Source organism: Fusarium oxysporum, chromosome VII (genome assembly GCF_013085055.1).
Source record: "Fusarium oxysporum Fo47 chromosome VII, complete sequence".
Taxonomy (NCBI): Eukaryota; Fungi; Ascomycota; class Sordariomycetes; order Hypocreales; family Nectriaceae; genus Fusarium; species Fusarium oxysporum.
The window spans coordinates 3,557,194-3,576,375 of NC_072846.1; the positions used below are offsets into that span (position 1 = coordinate 3,557,194).

Consider the following 19,182-nt stretch of genomic DNA (forward strand, 5'->3'; position numbering starts at 1 on the left):
CGTCGTTAAGGTGCATGCCCGTAGTGTATCGCCAGCCTCATAGCTCTGGACTTTAGTTTCAACTTTCTGTTCAGTATTGCGATCGATAGATATACGGGCCTTGTTTTCCTCTTTAGAAAGATGGCTGCGAACGTTGGTGATAATCCAATATGTGTGTACGATATTTTACTCGGTCGTTCGCACTACATTAGGACGCTGAGGCTGTGGTTGAACTATTCCCTTTGTGACTGAACTATTGACTGAACTATTGACTGAACTATTGACAGAGCTATGGACTGCGTGGCGAACAGAAGCACATTTCCGCTCACCAATCGCATAAAACTGAGAAGGGAAATCTCGAATCAAGTTAAAAGCAGAAAAAACGCTATAAAAAGTGATAAAGAAGCTCTCTTTGGACCAGCGAAGTCGACTCCTAACAGACATTTCCACAACTATTTGAAACGCAACCTAGTTCAACAACTACAATGCAGAAACTCTTTCATCTCCTCGCTGGAGCCATCTTGGCCACTGCCACTCCCGTTCAAGCCTTTCCGTCCTTGGGCGGACTCAGCCCCCGAGACGTCTTTGTTCCTTCGACAACATGCAATGGTTTTGTCGTTGGAAATGACTTGAAGCCTTACGGCCAGGTCTGTGTCGGCATATCTGACGGCATGGTGACCGTGACCTACCCGACCTTGACAACCGGCACATACTCCGACATCCATGTCTACATCGGCACAACCATGCCCACCGAAACAATCCCTGGCCAGCTCCCATACACTCTCGGCAATAAAGCCTGCTCACTCTCCGCAGACAAAACTTCCGCTACCTGCAGAATCCCTATTCAAGACTCATGGCGTGCGTGTGATCTTAAGCTCTACATCGCTACACATGCCTCTCTCACCGCAGGGACAGGCTGGGGATCAGGTCCCTGCTACGGCAAATCAAACGGCAACTGTGCAAAATATTGGACTTTTAACACCAAGTGCCAGTGCCCAGTGGTCATCAACTATGAACCCATCACCTCTACGGTACGTGATAAGTCTTGGGCTTAATGTCCGCATAATAGGGCAGCCTAACTGACCGAACTTAATAGACCACCTGCCTCACTACGATCACAAACATCATCACATCTATCGTCACTCCCCCGCCTACGTCTACAATTACCGGATGCGACGACCCGAACCCTGGTTCGCCCCCGTCCACGATTACTTCTACCACAACTACATCGGTGGACTTCACCTGTCCCGTGTATTATCCTGCCGCTGAGTAATTAAGGACGAAATTATGCTGTTGAGCTGGACTTGGTGCCGTGAGTAGAGGAACTTGTAGGGTATACAGACTGCATTATGAGAGGCTTTCGCGTTAAAATTCGTGTCGACATTTTGACATGGCCACCTCTGATAAGAGGCTATGCCCTGTTAGATAGCAGTTAACGATTTCCATAACTTGAGCTTTACCCCTTGGTTTACCTGTGCCAAAGCGTTTCTATCTAAACCCTATATCCAATCACCCCGATGAAGAGCTCTTGCGATTTAGGCCAATATATGCCGTGACAAATTAACAGCACAGTTATCTAGTTGCCTCCTATATACACCCCTGAGCTTCTGGCGTTTTCATGCAGTCATCCTTTTTCCTTGGTGTGATAGCTCCCCATTAGAAACGTTCCAGAATAAATTCCCATATTACTTTGCCCTCTTCGTAAACTTGCAAAGTGCGCGGATGGAGACTATGCTATATTTTTGTTTAGAACGTATTTGAAGGTTATAAGTTAGACAGACATAAGCATAACTTATCCTCCATCGCAGTCTCGATTATACCAATAGAATGCTGCGTTAGCACGTTTGCCAGCAACAGCCCCGGGCTTCCCCAGACGCTTAGACGGGATCATAGCGCTAACTCCTGTCTTACCCGTGATAGTACCCTCTCAAGTGGCGATGGGACTCGAACTGACAAATAAGGATCTCCGTGTCATTAATGACGTTAGAATACGGATACGGTTGACCGCCTCAAAAGCTGTGCCAAAGCCATTAACGCCACGTTCTTACGTCTGCACAATGAACAACCGAGATCAGATACTCCCCAAAACAATAGGGGTGGAGAGGGCTTCCTTTTAGGAACCCACTAAAGACTGTTGTACTCTATCTGGCGTTTAGCGGACTCGAATCGGACTTGTAAAACTCCTGAAAGCAGTCCTTGCTTGTGCTCGCTTAGCTCTGCCGGAGTTCGGTGTTCAAGCTATGGAGCGTGTGGCGCTTATCATTACCGCTGCGTTTGGATCATTGCCAAGTACAGGTGGTTTTCATACCGGGCTAGTTGCCTCACAAACCAACGGGTTGGGGGAACCAGCCGTACGCGTGACTAACAACTACGTCGGGCCCACTAATACCGGTAGCCTAATATTGAGGATTCAGTGATAAAATGACAGGTCGATGCCTCGTCATCGCTCTTCAGCGACGCTTTGGGGCAACCTAGGTTGAGCGGCCCAGCCATTGCTGACGAATTCAAGAGCGCTGTCGAGGGCTGCAAGTAGGTACCATTCTTTCTTGATCCCTACGTTGCGACTACCTAATATCGTTTGGTGGCACAACATGAGAGCTATGATACATTCGGATTGCTCAAAAGGGCAATTTTTGTTAGTAAGAGAATAATGAATACCATGCAGTACCCACCTACCGGTAATACCCACCAACCGGTAAGCAAAAAAAATATTTCCCCATACAAAATGCAATTTTTCAACCAGATGTAGGAAATCCAACAAAAATAACAAGAGTGAAATAACATTCGAATTTCGTTTTAGAATTAAGTGGATTTTAGTATTTTCGCGGTATTCTAACTTCACGCCCTGCCCGCGTGCGTACCACAGTTAATTCTTCCTCCTCCGAATTTGACCTCTCATCTTCTTCCATCCCTCCTACCTCGATCACATCCTCAACAGCATCTGCCCTTTCAATTGCTTCGTTTGGCTCAGAAATAGCGTCACCAGCCACTAGAGCTTCGGCCAATGTCATGAACTTTTTGTTAGGATTCGGTATCGCCTTCCTCTTCTTGCCTCTGCTCAACCGGCCAACTTCCTCCTCCAGACTGGCTATTCTGGTGTCGAGAGAGGCGATCTTTGACTCTTGAGCTTCAAACCCTCTCGATATCACAGAATAACGTCTTCTTGTTGATGGGCTCTTGTTCTTCCCCAGATCTCTGATGTGGCGGCTGGTCGTTGGCGTATGATCAGAGTCGACTTGCCCGTCTCTGTGGCCGTCTGACCCGGGCGTCGTTTCTTTCTTGTCCGACTGAATCTCAGGATGCAGGAGCGCTTTCCGTCGTGAAATCGGCCAGTTTCCAGTCACTCTCCAGCCTGAAAGGATGTTTTTCTTCGTCATACCCACTTCCCTGGCTTTGGCATAAGCCTTGATGAAGTTGACCTTGTCCACGGGCGCAGAATCCGTCAGGCTTGCCAGTTTTTGGAGTTCTTTTCGATATGCAGCCTTGGATGCGTTGAAAACACCATTATCCAGTGGCTGTAGACCATGAGAGCAATGTGCAGGCAGGTAACAGCAATATACGTTGTTCAAAAAACACGTAGCCATCCACTCATCCTGGATTTAGGGTCAGCGCCGCCAGCGGTATTTCCGATCTAGAACAGGTAGACACCCACAGATACATGGCTTCCATGGCCATCTAATATGATGAGCCTTGCATCAGACTCATCTGCTGGTTGTGTTTGAGGCAGATAGACCTCCTTGAGCCACTCGACTGCGATATGGTTGTCTGTCCAGCCGTTGTCGGACGTGATATAATACCAGTCGGCGATTTTTCTGAACTCGTCCCTAAACCACTGCTGCTGAAGCTCTTTGCCTTTAAAGATAATCCCAGGCTTCAGAAGACGGCCATCTGCGGTGATGGCTTCGATAAAGGTAGTCCAAGTGCGGGACTGCGCGCCCTTAAGGAAGGCCTTCCTCCTGGGATCGCTACTGCCAATAACCAAGGAATCCAAGCCTAGTTTTTTAGTGGATTAGTGAGATTTGTAGCAAGAGTGATCAATACTTACCAAAACCAGCCATGATACCGCCCTCGTCAACATTAACCGTGTTCTCCGGCTTGATCCAGCCATATTCGCTCTCCCGGATACCAAAGTACCAATTGACGGCCATTGGGGTAAAAGAATTGAACCTTGCAGCTTCCTGTCGTTTTCCTACCTTCGTCTCGATATCGGGATGGCGTTTGATGAACCTGGCTAGCCAGTGTACACCGATATGCCTTTCCCGGCCTTGCTGTCTCAAGAGGGCAGCGACGGTGGCGCGAACTTGATTGTGGGAAGGAGCATAGCCCAAGGCCTCTTGTCGAAGTATCCAGGTGACTAATCTGGACTCCTGTGACGTGGATAAAAGCTGAGCAGGTTGGGTGATCTCGGATCTTGACGGTAGGCCTCTTAACCTGTCAGAGAGAGTGGTTTGAGGCACGCCATTCTTCTGGGCAGCCTGGTTCTGGGAGAGGCCATTATCTGTGACATCCAGCATAGCCTGGATAATTTCATCCTCCGTATAAGATAATTGAGGCATGTTGGAGGCGATGAAGGAAAGATGGGAAAGAGAAAATTCTGAATGAAGCTTCAGGGAGGCTGGTTGACGAGGGGGCCATTTTGAGACATTTCACATTAGTGCCGTGCGACCATGCCGCATGCGTCACTGAAGAAGCAATGTTAATATTCAATTCCATGCAATGATTTAGACAACGGGCATGCTCTCATGAAAATATCTTTTCTTTTGACAAAGTACTGCGTAAATGAAACTAGGCATTTTGTATGGGGAAATATTTTTTTTGCTTACCGGTTGGTGGGTATTACCGGTAGGTGGGTACTGCATGGTATTTAGGTATAACATCATATTTTGACCGACTCAAACTAGGCACTAGATATAATGTAAAACTCATTAATACTGAGTACAAGCATATAATAAAACCTCTAGGTCCACCTTGCTTATATTTCTTTAAGTAATTCTTGCTTGTTGTTGATATATTTATCTTGCAAATTGTTGACCTTGTCGTCGACCCGGAGAATTGCAACCAATCAAAATTTAGCGGTCAAAATATGGCCATTTTGGGACGTATGGGGCCTGCATTCAGCCAGTCATGAATTTCGCGGTCAAAATCTATCCATTTTCGGAAACGTGCAACTACTAATGAATTTAGAGACTAGCGCACCACTTCAAAACGCTAGGCCAAAAGGGATAGACAATAACAAAATCAGCCCTCTCTGCCTTTAGTAGATTAAGAGCATTTAGGGTACTTGGGTACGGCCTAGAGACCGGCCCCCCTTAGCTTGTGGTATCACTCCGCAAGCTCCGTGCCCAAGCACGGGGGGTTCATTGACTGGGAAAAGGGTCTGCTGACAGGGAAAATTGGGGTACCTCAATTTGGCTGCAAAACCCGCCAAATGAAGGTACCGACTTTCCCTCGGTTAGTAACATAATTCAGACCGGACTAACCCCTCCATCTGCATCTACGGGACAAATGCATCACAACCACAACACCATAATATATCATTAAAATCAGGTATGTTATTCATTCTTTTCCGCAACAACTAAGACATCCTACCTAACTTCAATAGTATCTTTAACTGATATATCATCATCTTCTTCATCTTCTTCTTCATCTTCTTCTTCTTCTTCTTCTTCTTCTTCTTCTTCTTCTTCTTCTTCTTCTTCTTCTTCTTCTTCTTCTTCTTCTTCTTCTTCTTCTTCTTCTTCTTCTTCTTCTTCTTCTTCTTCTTCTTCTTCTTCTTCTTCTTCTTCTTCTTCTTCTTCTTCTTCTTCTTCAATCTCTTCATCATCTTCACTCTCATCGATATCCAATTCATCATCATCAACAGACAACGCTTTCTGCTTTCCACGCTGTTTTCTCGAAGATAAGGCTATCAAATCGACTGCATCTTTGACTATATTAATATTATAGTCAAAAGGAAGAAGGATTCCAGTAAAAAGGGAAGATCTTAGGTATATGTTCTTGCTATGCATCTCTTGCTTACTTGGCCAATAGCTTGGATTCTTTCATCTTTGCGTGCATCTCACGGTGAGCACAATATCTTGTAGCTAGAAGCTCTGTAGACTTGATACAAAGCTCGGATTGAGTCTTGATGAAGAATTCACTGACTGTGAATAGCCTCACTTCCTGTGAGTATGAAGGTTGACTCCTATGTTGTTCAATAGGATGATATTCCTTCAAAGATGACCGTAGTAGCTTCCTTACAGAGAAAAGCCACCGCCGTAGATATACAGCCTCGTCTCTGACCTCCTTGGCATAATAACGACGAAGCTCTGCATCCTGATTTGCCCGTCTATTATGTTGATCCTTTGCGACACGAAGTCTGGCATCATAAACTGTAATTGGCCCGTAATTTGCTATGATAATAGTTCCTTCGTCCCGTTCTGAACGTCGTAGGCTCTTCTCCTTCAAACGGCGCATCTCCTGAGTAGCTGTGATACCGTTCAAGGCAAGGGTTGTGTGTGCTTTTCGCACTTTTTCGTTAAGATGTAACACATTTGGGGTCAGAGGCACGCCTGAGGATATTGAAGATTCAATACGAAGGGCCACATAACCTTCGTATTGCTTGATTTGCCGTAGATTAAGCTGAGGTGTGTTGACATTGTTCCAGATAACCGTTGGAGGCGTGGAGGGCATCATTGGAATCCCCTATCAACCATTCAGCTACGACTTTGCATGCTAGGTCGTAGAAAATGCCATAGAAAAAAAAACCACGCTATTGAACTATGGGGGGCAAGGTCGTAGAAAAAAGTGAGAGGGCAAGGTCGAAGACATTATAGTAAGTAAAATACATAAAAGTAGTATATATAGAAAGATAATAATAAAGTAAGTATTTTCCTACACTATAAATTGATTTTAAGCCAGATTGCAGTGTTGCGATGAGTTTGAAGTTTGGTGAATTTCTTTTGATGTGGTTGTAGAGATTGAGATTGTGTTATATGATTGGCCAGTCCGCACGGCCCGTGCGTTTCAGTACATCAGATCAAGGTAGGAGGAATACCGATTTTCGGTAGGGGATAATATGGGAATACCGATTTGGGGTAAGGGTTACCACCAGTCCAAGCCATATTATATCAGAAGTATATCAACCAATACAGCAGTATTTCGAAAATATAGCAATTAAATATAAGTAAATACAGTTACATTTCGATTATAGTTATGCCACATAGCATATTTATTATAGAAAGCACATATAAATAATATAAGAGTAATCCCATGAGACAGGTAAGAACCAACCCGGCAGTCCAGCAAGCCAGATACAACCCATATAGTATCCATTGCCCCAACGCGGGATAGAGTGCCATAAATAGAGGCCCAGTAGCAAGAGGAAGGTCAAGTTTAAGGTTCATATTAGCAGATTAAAAGGGCAGGTGTAGAGCCAGACGGATAGAAAGAGTGCAATTGCAGAATACAGCGATAACATTAATAGAAAAAGAAGGAGCCAGGAGAGGCATATTTATAAACAGCCGCCCAATAGACAGTTAATATAATAGATATATTTACATTAAAATATCATTAAAATCAACCAGATTGCATTGGTTTCATTACCATGTAATAGTAAGGGATAGGGTCATAGTAACCAGAAAATAAGGTTTAAGCCATAGCAACCGCAAAAGCAAATTCAAGTCATATATATCCGCCAGAACATCAACAAGCACCAAAACAAAATAAAAACCCATTTACAGACCGGGATTGAACCACCAGTATATCAACAGCCAGGACATTTAAATAAGTATATATAATCAGAGGAGAAAACAGCAACCATATCAGTCCGCCCAGATTTACATCGTGTTATTCGTCACACAACAGCACCCGAGATGGAGCCATTTGTTTATTTGCCCGAGTATCCATTTATATTTTGCCGCAAATGCAAAATCGGATTTGTTACGAGCGAGGTTCCGCGTCATTTAAAAGCCAAGCATAGCGAGATATCCCGTCAGAAGATAAAAAGCATTAAGAAGGAAGTCGCAGCCATCCAAGGCATAGCCAGAAACCAGACCGAATTAAAAGATTGGGAGCCGCCGCCGCCGACCATCCAGCCAAACCCGCATATTCAGCCCCCGCAGCAAGGCAAGTTAGGTTGCAACGAATGTCCATATGTGGTCGGGGAGGTGCGCAGGATGCAGGAACATTGCCGCATCAGGCACGGTTGGGTAAATGATTGGAAGAAGGGTGGAGACGTCCGATACCGAGCCCAACAGGCACGTCAACCGTGCCCGTGGAGGACCGGTGTGCAATGCCAACAGGTGTGCCATTGGGGGCACGGTAAGCGATGGTTCGAGGTCGGCCGTCACAGTGGCATAGAGAAGGAGACGAGGGCGAGGAGGCCACAGCAAGAGGAGGCAGAAGAAGGGGACGAGTTGAAGAGCAGGGCCGAGTTTTTGAACAAGATCCAGCAGGAAGATAGGGATCAGTTCGAGAGCGAGGCCAATGCAAGAATCCAGGCCGCCAGCGACAAGTGGGAAGCCGAGCGTTGGTTGAACCGGTGCGGTTGGCCGCGTTATTTGGAAGGGGTTGAGCGTGATGAGATAAGGGCATTATTGCAGCCGATCGGTGACGACGAACCAGTGTTGCAGCGTATGTGGGAGATATTCGAGCGGGTTTTAGACGAGGCATATACCGCCACAAGTCGGTGTTTTCCCGGTACAGCCGAGTTGTTTGAGATTGAGCGCAGGGAGGCATCCATCACGACGGACAAGCCGTTTCAGGGATTAATGGAGCCGGATTCGTGGGAGCGATACAAGGCGTGGTGGAAAACGTTGATGTCGATTTGGAAGCGGTTGGAGTCGTGGCATGATGGCCGTGAGGGCGGCCGGAGTGACAATAACAGCAACCATAGCGACGACAGCAGCGGTTACGGCGTCAGCGAGACAGACCGTAGTGACCACAGTTCAGCCCGAGGCCAGCGGCCTGGCCGCCAGTCCCGGGCGGGTTCACGCTGAACCACAGCGGCGGGTGGGGCTTGGGGTTAGCTCCCATGTAAGCTGATTGGCCCAAAGAGCCGGGCGCACAGACCATTCACGCAGAACTACAGTTCACGCAGAACCACCTGCAAAAGCCAGCTAACCCCAAGCGAACCCCAAGCGAACCCCAAGCTCCTGCGCCTACAGGCAGGGATTAACCCTAAGCTCTAGAGTATCTAGTTTTATTACAGCCGCCTTATAATTTACTATAAGTTAATCCTTTAAATCACTGCAGCAGCTTTTAAATCTACTCCTTGTTACGACCCCAGCGGTTACGTCACGTGTACCCCACAATTTCACTCCTTTCAAGAACCAATCACGATGCAACCATGCAGGGACGACCAGCGTAGGGACGCCGTCGTCCCATGGAACGAAGCGTCCCAAGGACGACAGCGTCCGCACATATCGTCGTCCTCACATCACACACAGTAGTATATAGAACACATTCATTTGCACTTTCATAGAACTTAGCTCACCAGCTATCAATAAAGCATCTTTACATCAATAAGCCTAACACGCATTACTTGATCATTAAGAAACGTGACACTTCGCATCGCTCAGCATCACGCCCTACGTTATCTGCAAACATAAACCTAGTACGGACTAGTTTACCTGTTTGGAAACCCAACCGTCACACGTTGATAGCTCTTGTTCAGACCGTACCGCGTAACGCTGAGCAATATCCACGCAATGGCACCTGCTACTCCAAACCGCCCTTCAACCGCAGGACGTGCCCAGCACGTTACTCCCCCTGAGGAACCACGACCCCTCGCAGAGGAACTGCAGGAGGTCCCAATGGAAACGGACGAAGAGGACGAGATACAGAGTCCTCCTATTCATCCGAATTCCCATGAGGACGAAGTCAAGAAGCTCAAGAAAAGACTTCGTGACCTGGGAAAACAGCATGACACCCTCCTGGACAACGCCAAAAACAACGCCAAGATCGCGCAAAACAGGATCGAGGCCTTGGAGAAGAAGGTGGCCGACCTCGCCGAGATTGCAGAGTCACTCGGAAAAACAGCTGAGAACAGTCAGAAGCTGTACAAGGAACATATCGAACACACCGCAGCTCTTACTGCTACCGGAAAAGACCCTGGAGAGATCCTTAGACCCCGTCAGCCTGACTCGTTCAACGGCGACGCCGATAAATTACAAGGATTCCTCACCAGCCTTCGGAGTTACCAAATGTACTACCCGATTCAGTTCACCACCGAGGAACTGAGGGTTCGACACGGGATGGGATTCCTCAAGGACAAGGCGTTACGAATGATGGAGCCTATCATCCGCGACTATGTCAATAATCCACCCCACGAACGGAAGCAAATGACCAAATATGTCTATGAGAAATACGAACATTTCGAATCCGAACTCAGGAATGCTTTCGGAATCATGGACGAAAAACGAATGGCGGAAATGAAGATCCGGCAACTCAAACAAAGAGGATCAGCTGCAGACTACCTAGCTGAATACCGCTACCAGGCAGCCAAGTTAAACTGGGGCGAAGAGGCCCATATGGCACAGGTATACTTGGGACTCAAGTCCGAAGTAAAGGATGCCATGGTGAACATTAGGCCCAAGCCCAAGGATTTAAACGAACTTGCCAGCATCGCTGTAGAAATCGACAACCAGCAGTATGAACGACGTAAAGAAAAACAGGCTGAGAAACACGGAGGATCATACAACCCCCGGTGGAACACCAAACAGCAAAATGCCAATCAAGGACGCAAGAGACACGTCGACACTCAACACGGAACTGAGCCTGGACCCATGGTCCTCGGGGCCACACAGCGAGACAACAACAGAAGACCCCGCGACATGTCCAAAATCAGGTGTTACAATTGCAACAGGATGGGACATATGGCCAGCAAATGCCCGGAACCTAAGAAACCTAGAGACCCTAATCGAGGTAAGCAAACACTAGGAGCAACTAACGAACAGGACCCTCAGATGGCCATCAAGACCCAGACACTGGGAATGACACGAAGTCTGTACGACATGGCGGAAACCACCGCCCTGTATGAAGACTACACGCCAGCAAAAGAATGGAACCCGCACCCGGACAGCTCAATCAGAGAGCCCCGGGATATATTTCCCACTTACGAGGAAGCAAACAAAGAGAAACCAGAACCACGAACTAGGGAAATCCAAAATCAACTCCAGAGAGAAAGGCATGCACAAAGGATGCGAGACGAAGAAGCATACCGCAAAAGGATGGCAGAATACAACGAAAGGAGAAAACAGAAACTTCGCGACGATCCTGAATACAGAGAACGAACAAACGCCCGACACAGAAAATACAAGCAAGACAAGAAGAATAGCACACAAGATGCACCCACCGAAACCCTAGGCATGATGAGAGAACAAAGACTCTCAAAACAAGGAACAAAGGAATACCTAGAGGGTCTACAAGGGAAGGACGCTACCCCTAACAAGGGCAAGCAACCCGAAGTACTCAAACAAGTGGATGATATCCCAGTTAGAGTCACCCTACAAGACACCGAGCAGGCATTCCAAAAGGCACGAGAGGCAGGAGCAAAGATCCGCACCTACCACCATCGACAATCCCGCCACATGGGACACAGAGGAGGAGTAGCACGAGAAACCGCACGATACCTCCGCAAACAAGATGAACGCCTGGAACAGAAATGGCAACAACCCTACGAACAACTGTTCGACGAAACAGGCAGCAGGATGTGGACCTCACCCGAAGACAGGTACACCCAGGAAGCCAGAGAACATGGCGAAACAAACAAACTCGCACCCCTGAACATACGCGCCTACCACATGGACACTGCTACAAACCCACTCCACAGGGAACCAAAGTTCAACGTCAAGGACGATGTAAGAACATTTCCAACGCATTCAGAACATGAGGAACTATCGTGGCTCTCATGCAAATATCATTGGTGTAAGGAACATAGACAAAACAAGGAAGACAACGACTGCTTTCCTGTGACGATTCCTGGCACACCGAACGACAAGCCCTACCTAGCAACTGAAACAGAAGGATACCTAGTACACCTATGGTACGAAAATCTCGGAGTAGTGGAATTACGGTTCCATATGCCGTACTATCGCGAGATCCAAAAGAACAAGAACCTCTGCGAAGGAATCAAGCAAATGACGCTGGAAATCACAGAAGTTGAAAAAGAACTCGAAGCCTTGACCTTGAAAGAATGTGCGAAACAAGGAAGCACCTTCAAATCCATCGACTTCGGCGAAGGATTCGATCAGGCTTCAATCGACGACACCAGTTCGGAGGACACGATGCCAGACAGCGAACTCGAAGCCATAGAGGAATTCTTCAAAAAACCTCACGACACCAGAGGGAAGCCAACAGACGAACAAAAGAAAGCATGGCGACGATGGTGCAGATATGAGTTAGAACTCATGAAAGAACGACAAGAACTAAGCGAGGTGGATCACATCGAAGGATGTACGGATCCGGAAAAATGTCACCAACTATACCTCGAAAACATCGGAGCGTTACATGACAGACAGATGACGGAATCCGAAAAATATGAAGCACGTCTAAAGACATCTGAAAAACAATACGAAGAATTGGAAATACGCTTTCAACAGCGACTATTCGACGACGAATTCAGCAACGATTGCACCGACGGCGAAGAATGCGCAGACAGCGACTGCGAACAAACTCACAAGGACGCCTCGGGAAAAGAGATACGCTTCCTGTAACAACAGAGCCACAGGAAAGCGCCAGACAAGGACGGACAAGACCCGTACCTACAAGTGCTCTGGGAGCCACACAAGACAACAAACCCGATCGCCTAGTGCTACGAGCTCAGATCAAGGGAAGATGGCTAAACGCATGGATCGATAGTGGAGCAAAGAAGAACTTCATCGACCCAAGAATAGTCACAAAGCTAGGATTACCATGGAAGAAGAAGCGACTGTCATACCGACTTGTGAATGCGGAAGGACAGTACTTTGATTACAACAACGGTATTGTGGATCAAGAGATTGATCACCTCAAGGTCCGTATCGGAGGAAAGAATCAAGGGATAAGCTTCGACATCATACCTTTGGGAGAGAATATGGACATTCTACTTGGTATGAACTGGCTTAGACGACAAAACCCGCACATCGACTGGAGGACCGGCCAGATCACTTTCCCCAGTGACCCCGACAGCGATAGTAAAACGATCACGATGAGCAAGAAGAGATCTCAATCCACGACTAAAGGAGAAAGCGTGGACCGGCATGGAACAAAGATTCCACCACCTCCAAAAGGAGTACGACACAAGCACAAGAAAGGCCAAAGAAATAAAACAGAAATCCTAGGCATTCTCCAACAACAAGATCCAAGAAAGGACGAACCACCAACGACAAGCCAGGACCGACTAAAAAACATTCCGAAAGAATACCGGATATACGACAAACTGTTCAGAGAAGAATTAGAAACAGGAGTCCCCGAACACAGCCAATGGGACCACGAAATCAATCTCACAGACGACAACTTACCATTTCAGAAGTTGTATTCGCTCAACGAAAAAGAGCTACGAGTACAGAAGGAATACATCGACGAGATGCTAGCAAAAGGCTATATCAGGGAATCTAGTTCACCCTCAGCATCATCCATGTTCTTTGTACCAAAAAAAAACGGAAAGGATAGACCCGTCATCGACTACCGACCGGTCAACGCGAAAACCATCAAAGATCGAACCCCGCTTCCGCTCATCACGGAACTCAAGGATCGGTTACAAGGCAAAAAGATCTTCACAGCTCTAGACCTTAAAGGCGCGTACAACCTCATCCGTATCAAGGAAGGAGACGAATGGAAGACGGCGTTCAGAACCAGATTCGGACTGTTCGAATACCTGGTAATGCCTTTCGGTCTCACCAACGCACCCGCAACGTTCAGCGGATGATCAACAGCGTACTTCGACAATACCTCGACATCTTTGTAGTCTGTTACCTGGACGACATCCTAATCTTCTCGGACAACGAAAAAGAACACAAGGAACACACGTCCACAAGGTCTTGAAAACACTACAAGACGCCAAGCTATTGGTCGAACCAGAGAAAAGTCACTTTCACGTTACGAAGGTAGACTTCCTGGGACACACCATCACACCCGGAGAAATCCGAATGGAAAAGAAGAAGATATCCGCGGTAGCAGAATGGAAAGTACCCAACAACGTCAAAGAAACGCAAGCCTTCTTAGGCTTTGCCAACTACTATAGACGATTCATTAAGGACTTCAGCAAGATCGCGAACCCCTTAACAGAACTTACGAAGAAGGATAAGCCCTTCACCTGGAACGACAAGGCACAAGAAGCCTTCGACGGGCTCAAACAATCAATCCTCAGCGAACCCGTACTAGCGATGTTCGATCCCGACAAGGAAATCGAACTAGAGACGGATTCATCGGATTTCGCACTAGGAGGGCAAATCGGTCAACGAGACGACACAGGAAAATTGCACCCTATTGCCTTCTATTCACACAAGTTGCACGGAGCAGAACTTAACTATCCAATCTACGACAAGGAGTTCTTAGCAATTGTCAACTGTTTCAAGGAGTTCAGACATTACTTAATGGGAAGTAGACATCAGGTCAAGGTTTACACCGACCATCAAAATATTTCGTACTTCGCCACGACACACGAACTCAACCGACGACAATTACGCTACGCAGAGTACCTATGCGAATTTGATTTTGTAATCATCCACCGCAAGGGATCCGAAAATGGAAGAGCAGACGCAATCAGTCGACGACCAGATTACGACACTGGCACTACCAAAGCAAGAGAACAAGTGCTAGAAAAGAACGAAAAGGGAGAATACCGATTCACCCAACAAATGCAAACATTGGGATGGATACAAGCAGCAGACACCAAAGAAATTCCAGGAGATCCACAAGAGTTTATCCAAGAATTCCACGCACATCCACTACATGGACACCCAGGGGTCACCAAGACCCTGAAACGGCTATTACAGCAAGGATATCGCACGACACGAAAGGTAGTAGAAGAGGTTGTCAAACAATGCGATGTCTGTGCTAGAACGAAAGCACGACGACACAAACCCTACGGAGAACTACAACCAATCGAAGTTGCAGAACGACCATGGAGTTCAATCACTATGGACTTCATAACTAAATTACCGTTATCTGAAGACCCCTCAACCGGAATCTTTTACGACAGTATCATGGTTATCGTGGACAGACTCACGAAATTCTCAATCTACTTACCCTACAGAGAGGCAACGGACGCAGAAGTCATGGCCTACATTTTCTACGACAGGGTAGTAAGAGAACGAGGATTACCCAAGGAAATCCTATCGGATAGAGGACCGACATTTGCCTCTAAATTTTGGCAATCGCTTATGGCACTCATGGGAGTCAAACACCGGCTCACAACGGCTTTCAGACCACAGGCAGACGGACAGACAGAACGAATGAACCAAGTGCTAGAACAGTACCTTCGGTGTTACATCAATTACGAACAGGATAACTGGGTTGAGAAACTACCGAACGCCCAGCTAGCCTACAACACCGCCTACAACGAAAGTACGAAACTCACGCCGTTCGACGCAAACGCCGGATTCACCCCAAACGCGTACTACGACGCTCAAGAACCCAAGAATGTGAACCCCGCAGCCATTATCGCAAGCGACAAGCTGAAGGAAATACACGACGAACTCAAGACAGAGCTAGAATTCGTCAGAAAAAGGATGCAGAGACACTATGACCCTAAAAGGTTGAAGGGACCAACCTTTAAGGAAGGGGACATGGTCTACTTATCCACCAAAAACATCAAAACAGACCGACCAAGTCACAAACTGGACTACAAGTACCTAGGACCAGTTAAGATCAAACGGAAGACAGGGGAAGACAGATACGAATTAGATCTACCCCCGAACATCAGATGTCACCCAATCTACCATATCTCGATGTTAGAATCAGCCGCCGACACAATACATGTCAAGACCGGCAACGAACCCCGACAAATCACAGGACCAGAGGTATACGAAGCAGAAGAAATCAGGAAGATGCGCAAAGAAAACGGCAGAAAGGAATACTTGGTGAAATGGAAAAACTACCCAGAAAGCGAGAATACGTGGGAACCAACTAAGCACCTTGTTGGTGCCCAGCGGCTCCTGAAGAACTTTCACCAAAATCAAACAAAGGCGATGCGTTCAGAAAATCATCCCCCAAACCAAGAGAAGACCAGTCAACATCATTAGGAACATGATCCACCTGGAGATCACGCACCACGGCATCTTCATGAGCATCCAACATGGACAAGATACCATCCTCCTTCTCGACTTCTTGGAGACCACGGCGAGTGGCCTCAGAACGTTTCTCCTTCACCCTAGCACGAATCTTCCGGATACGAGACAGACGCCCAGCAGCCGCAGCAAGACGAGATTGCAAGGCCGCCATTTCCTCATGAAGCTTCAAAAGGTCATCGCTCGCTTCATCCTCATCCACCTCCAGTTTCTTCTCCTGCTTCATAAGGGAAGATACTAAAAGCAATCAGCGACAAACAAGAAAACACAGAAAAGAACTCACGAGAGGACGCCACCCGCGTACCATCACAAGGTTTTCTCTTGCGCACACATTCGCTACAACGACTGGAATCGGGAGACATCAAACATTTGTCCCCATTACCTGCCCTAAAACAACGGGTGCACGGCATATCCGCTTGCTCGCCGGACAACGCAACGGACTCAGCAAGTTTGGCAACGTCACGCTCCTTTTTTAATTTTTCTAACTCACGTTCCGCGTGGGTCTTGCGAGAATACTGTTTGGAGACACGGTCAGACATTTCGCGACATGATGATGAAAGGTTTAGGTTAGAACGCACCAAGTGAAATTCGGGATGGACAGGGTATGCAGGTCTCGAGGACGAGGCCCAACGGAGGGGAGAGATCGTGTTACGACCCCAGCGGTTACGTCACGTGTACCCCACAATTTCACTCCTTTCAAGAACCAATCACGATGCAACCATGCAGGGACGACCAGCGTAGGGACGCCGTCGTCCCATGGAACGAAGCGTCCCAAGGACGACAGCGTCCGCACATATCGTCGTCCTCACATCACACACAGTAGTATATAGAACACATTCATTTGCACTTTCATAGAACTTAGCTCACCAGCTATCAATAAAGCATCTTTACATCAATAAGCCTAACACGCATTACTTGATCATTAAGAAACGTGACACTTCGCATCGCTCAGCATCACGCCCTACGTTATCTGCAAACATAAACCTAGTACGGACTAGTTTACCTGTTTGGAAACCCAACCGTCACACTCCTCATTATTTTAACGAGGTCCTTATTAAGATAATCCTCTAATTTACTATAGGTTAATTCTCTGATTTATTATAATAGCCTTCTGGTTTATAAAATTAGCTAGACTAGATAGGTCTCTGCCTAGTATCCCTTGGCAGTTAATAGCATATAGAAAGATAAATACTTAAGATAAGTATCAGAGCCTTGGCTTTATTAGGCAGGGTCTGTTATTATAGTAGCCCTATAAATTACTATAAGATAACTCTCTGATTTATAGCAGGATGACCCTATGGTTTACCCTAGCTGCCTTCTGATTTATTGCAGGATAGCCTTTTAAATCACTATAGGATAACCCTATAACTTACTACAGGTTAACCTTATAGATAAGGATAATAATAAAACTCAGGGTTATCTTCCTGGCTTATTCCTTTAATTCTGGCATAGAACAGATAATCCCCTTAGGCTTATGTGGTCTTAGTACTGGCGGTGACGTTCTATGGTATTAATCGTCGTCTTGTTACGATCCCAGCGGTTACGTCACGTGTACCCCACAAAAATCTCCACCTCAACAACCAACCAGAATAGGACCGACAAGTATAGGAACGACGGCGCTCCAGGACCGCGTCGTTCCAGGACCAACGACGACCTCATATCGCGTCGGCCCTATACAATTACCACTAGTATATAAAACTTCTTTACATTGATCAAGCCTAACACGCATTGAATCTACCATTAAGAGACGTGACACTTCGACAAGCTCAGTTACACGCCCTACGCAATCTGCCAACAATAAACCTAGCACGGCTTAGTTTATCCACAGTTGGGAACCAACCGTCACACGTCTTTACAGCTTGTCTACATATACATAGCTTAGCTCTTTTACATATATATCAGAGCAATGTCTGCCTCTAAATCACCATATTAGGTTAAGCTTCTAATTCACCGTGGGATGACCTGCTAATTTATTGCAGCTGCCTTCTGACTCACTGTGAGGTAACCTTCTGAATCAGAGTGAGATGACCCTCTGATTCACTGCAGCCGCCTTCTGATTCACTGCAAGATAACCGTCTAATTCGCTGCAGCAGCCTTCTGATTCAATGCGAGATGACCTTCTGAATCACTGCAGCCGCCTTCTAAATCGACGACTATCGGATGACCCTCTGATTCACTGTGAGATAACCCTATGATTCACTGCAGCCGCCTCCTGATTCACTGTAGCCGCCCTTCTAATTCACTGCGAGATTGACCTTCTGATTCATTGCGAGATGACCCTCTGATTTACTGCAGGATAACCTTGTGAATCAGTGTGAGATGACCCCCTGATTCACTGCGAGATGGCCTTCTGATTCACTGCGAGATGACCCTCTGGATCAGTGCAAGATGACCCTCTGATTCACTGCGAGATGACCCTCTGATTTACTGGGCTTCTCCCTGTACAGGTCTCGCTTGGGCTTGTGCGATCTTGGTATTGGCGGTGAAGTTCCATGGCCTCAATCGTCTTCTTTGCCGCTTGTCTACATATGCGGGGCTTGGCTTTTTCAAATATATATCAGAGCAATCTCTCCTTCTGATTCACTGCGAGATTAACCCTCTGATTCACTGCAGGAACCTTGTGATTCACTACAGCGGCTTCCTGATTCACCACAGCAGCCTTGTGAATCACTATGGGTCAACCTTCTAAATTACCAACGGCTAACCTTCTGCAGTCACTTCTACTACAACTCCCTAGACCTTCTGTAGCCACCCACTGCTACCTGCCAGACCCATTGAGCTGTAAAAGTCCTACCTACCCTATACCAACCCTACACCTACCCTGTACCTACCCTGTACCAAGCTTTAAACACTTCTCACGGTAGCTATAGCACCTTCCTTTGTCATCACACTTTCTTGGCATACCAGTGTTAAGAAAGTGACCTTGTCTGCACCAAGATCCTTAACAAGCGCA

The 19,182-nt window shown here is 46.9% G+C and overlaps 3 protein-coding genes across 3 annotated transcripts; 2 read left to right on the forward strand and 1 right to left on the reverse strand.

The window, feature by feature from the left end:
* Positions 1–1,519, forward strand: FOBCDRAFT_228296 (uncharacterized protein). The gene is given in 3 exon segments (XM_054706177.2): positions 1–224; positions 237–1,010; positions 1,076–1,519. 2 exon segments carry the CDS (start codon positions 465–467, stop codon positions 1,250–1,252), a joined length of 723 nt encoding a protein of 240 aa, XP_054562152.1. The 5' UTR covers positions 1–224; positions 237–464; the 3' UTR covers positions 1,253–1,519.
* Positions 1,520–5,382: 3,863 nt separating this feature from the next.
* FOBCDRAFT_277317 (uncharacterized protein) lies at positions 5,383–5,803 on the reverse strand (the record flags this gene model as incomplete). Its single annotated transcript, XM_059611539.1, has 2 exons — positions 5,383–5,420; positions 5,569–5,803. 2 exons carry the CDS (start codon positions 5,801–5,803, stop codon positions 5,383–5,385), a joined length of 273 nt encoding a protein of 90 aa, XP_059467657.1.
* Positions 5,804–7,832: 2,029 nt separating this feature from the next.
* Positions 7,833–8,957, forward strand: FOBCDRAFT_139104 (uncharacterized protein; the record flags this gene model as incomplete). The annotated part of the gene is made up of 1 exon (XM_054706179.1): positions 7,833–8,957. One exon carries the CDS (start codon positions 7,833–7,835, stop codon positions 8,955–8,957), a length of 1,125 nt encoding a protein of 374 aa, XP_054562154.1.
* Between the last annotated feature and the right edge of the window lie 10,225 nt (positions 8,958–19,182).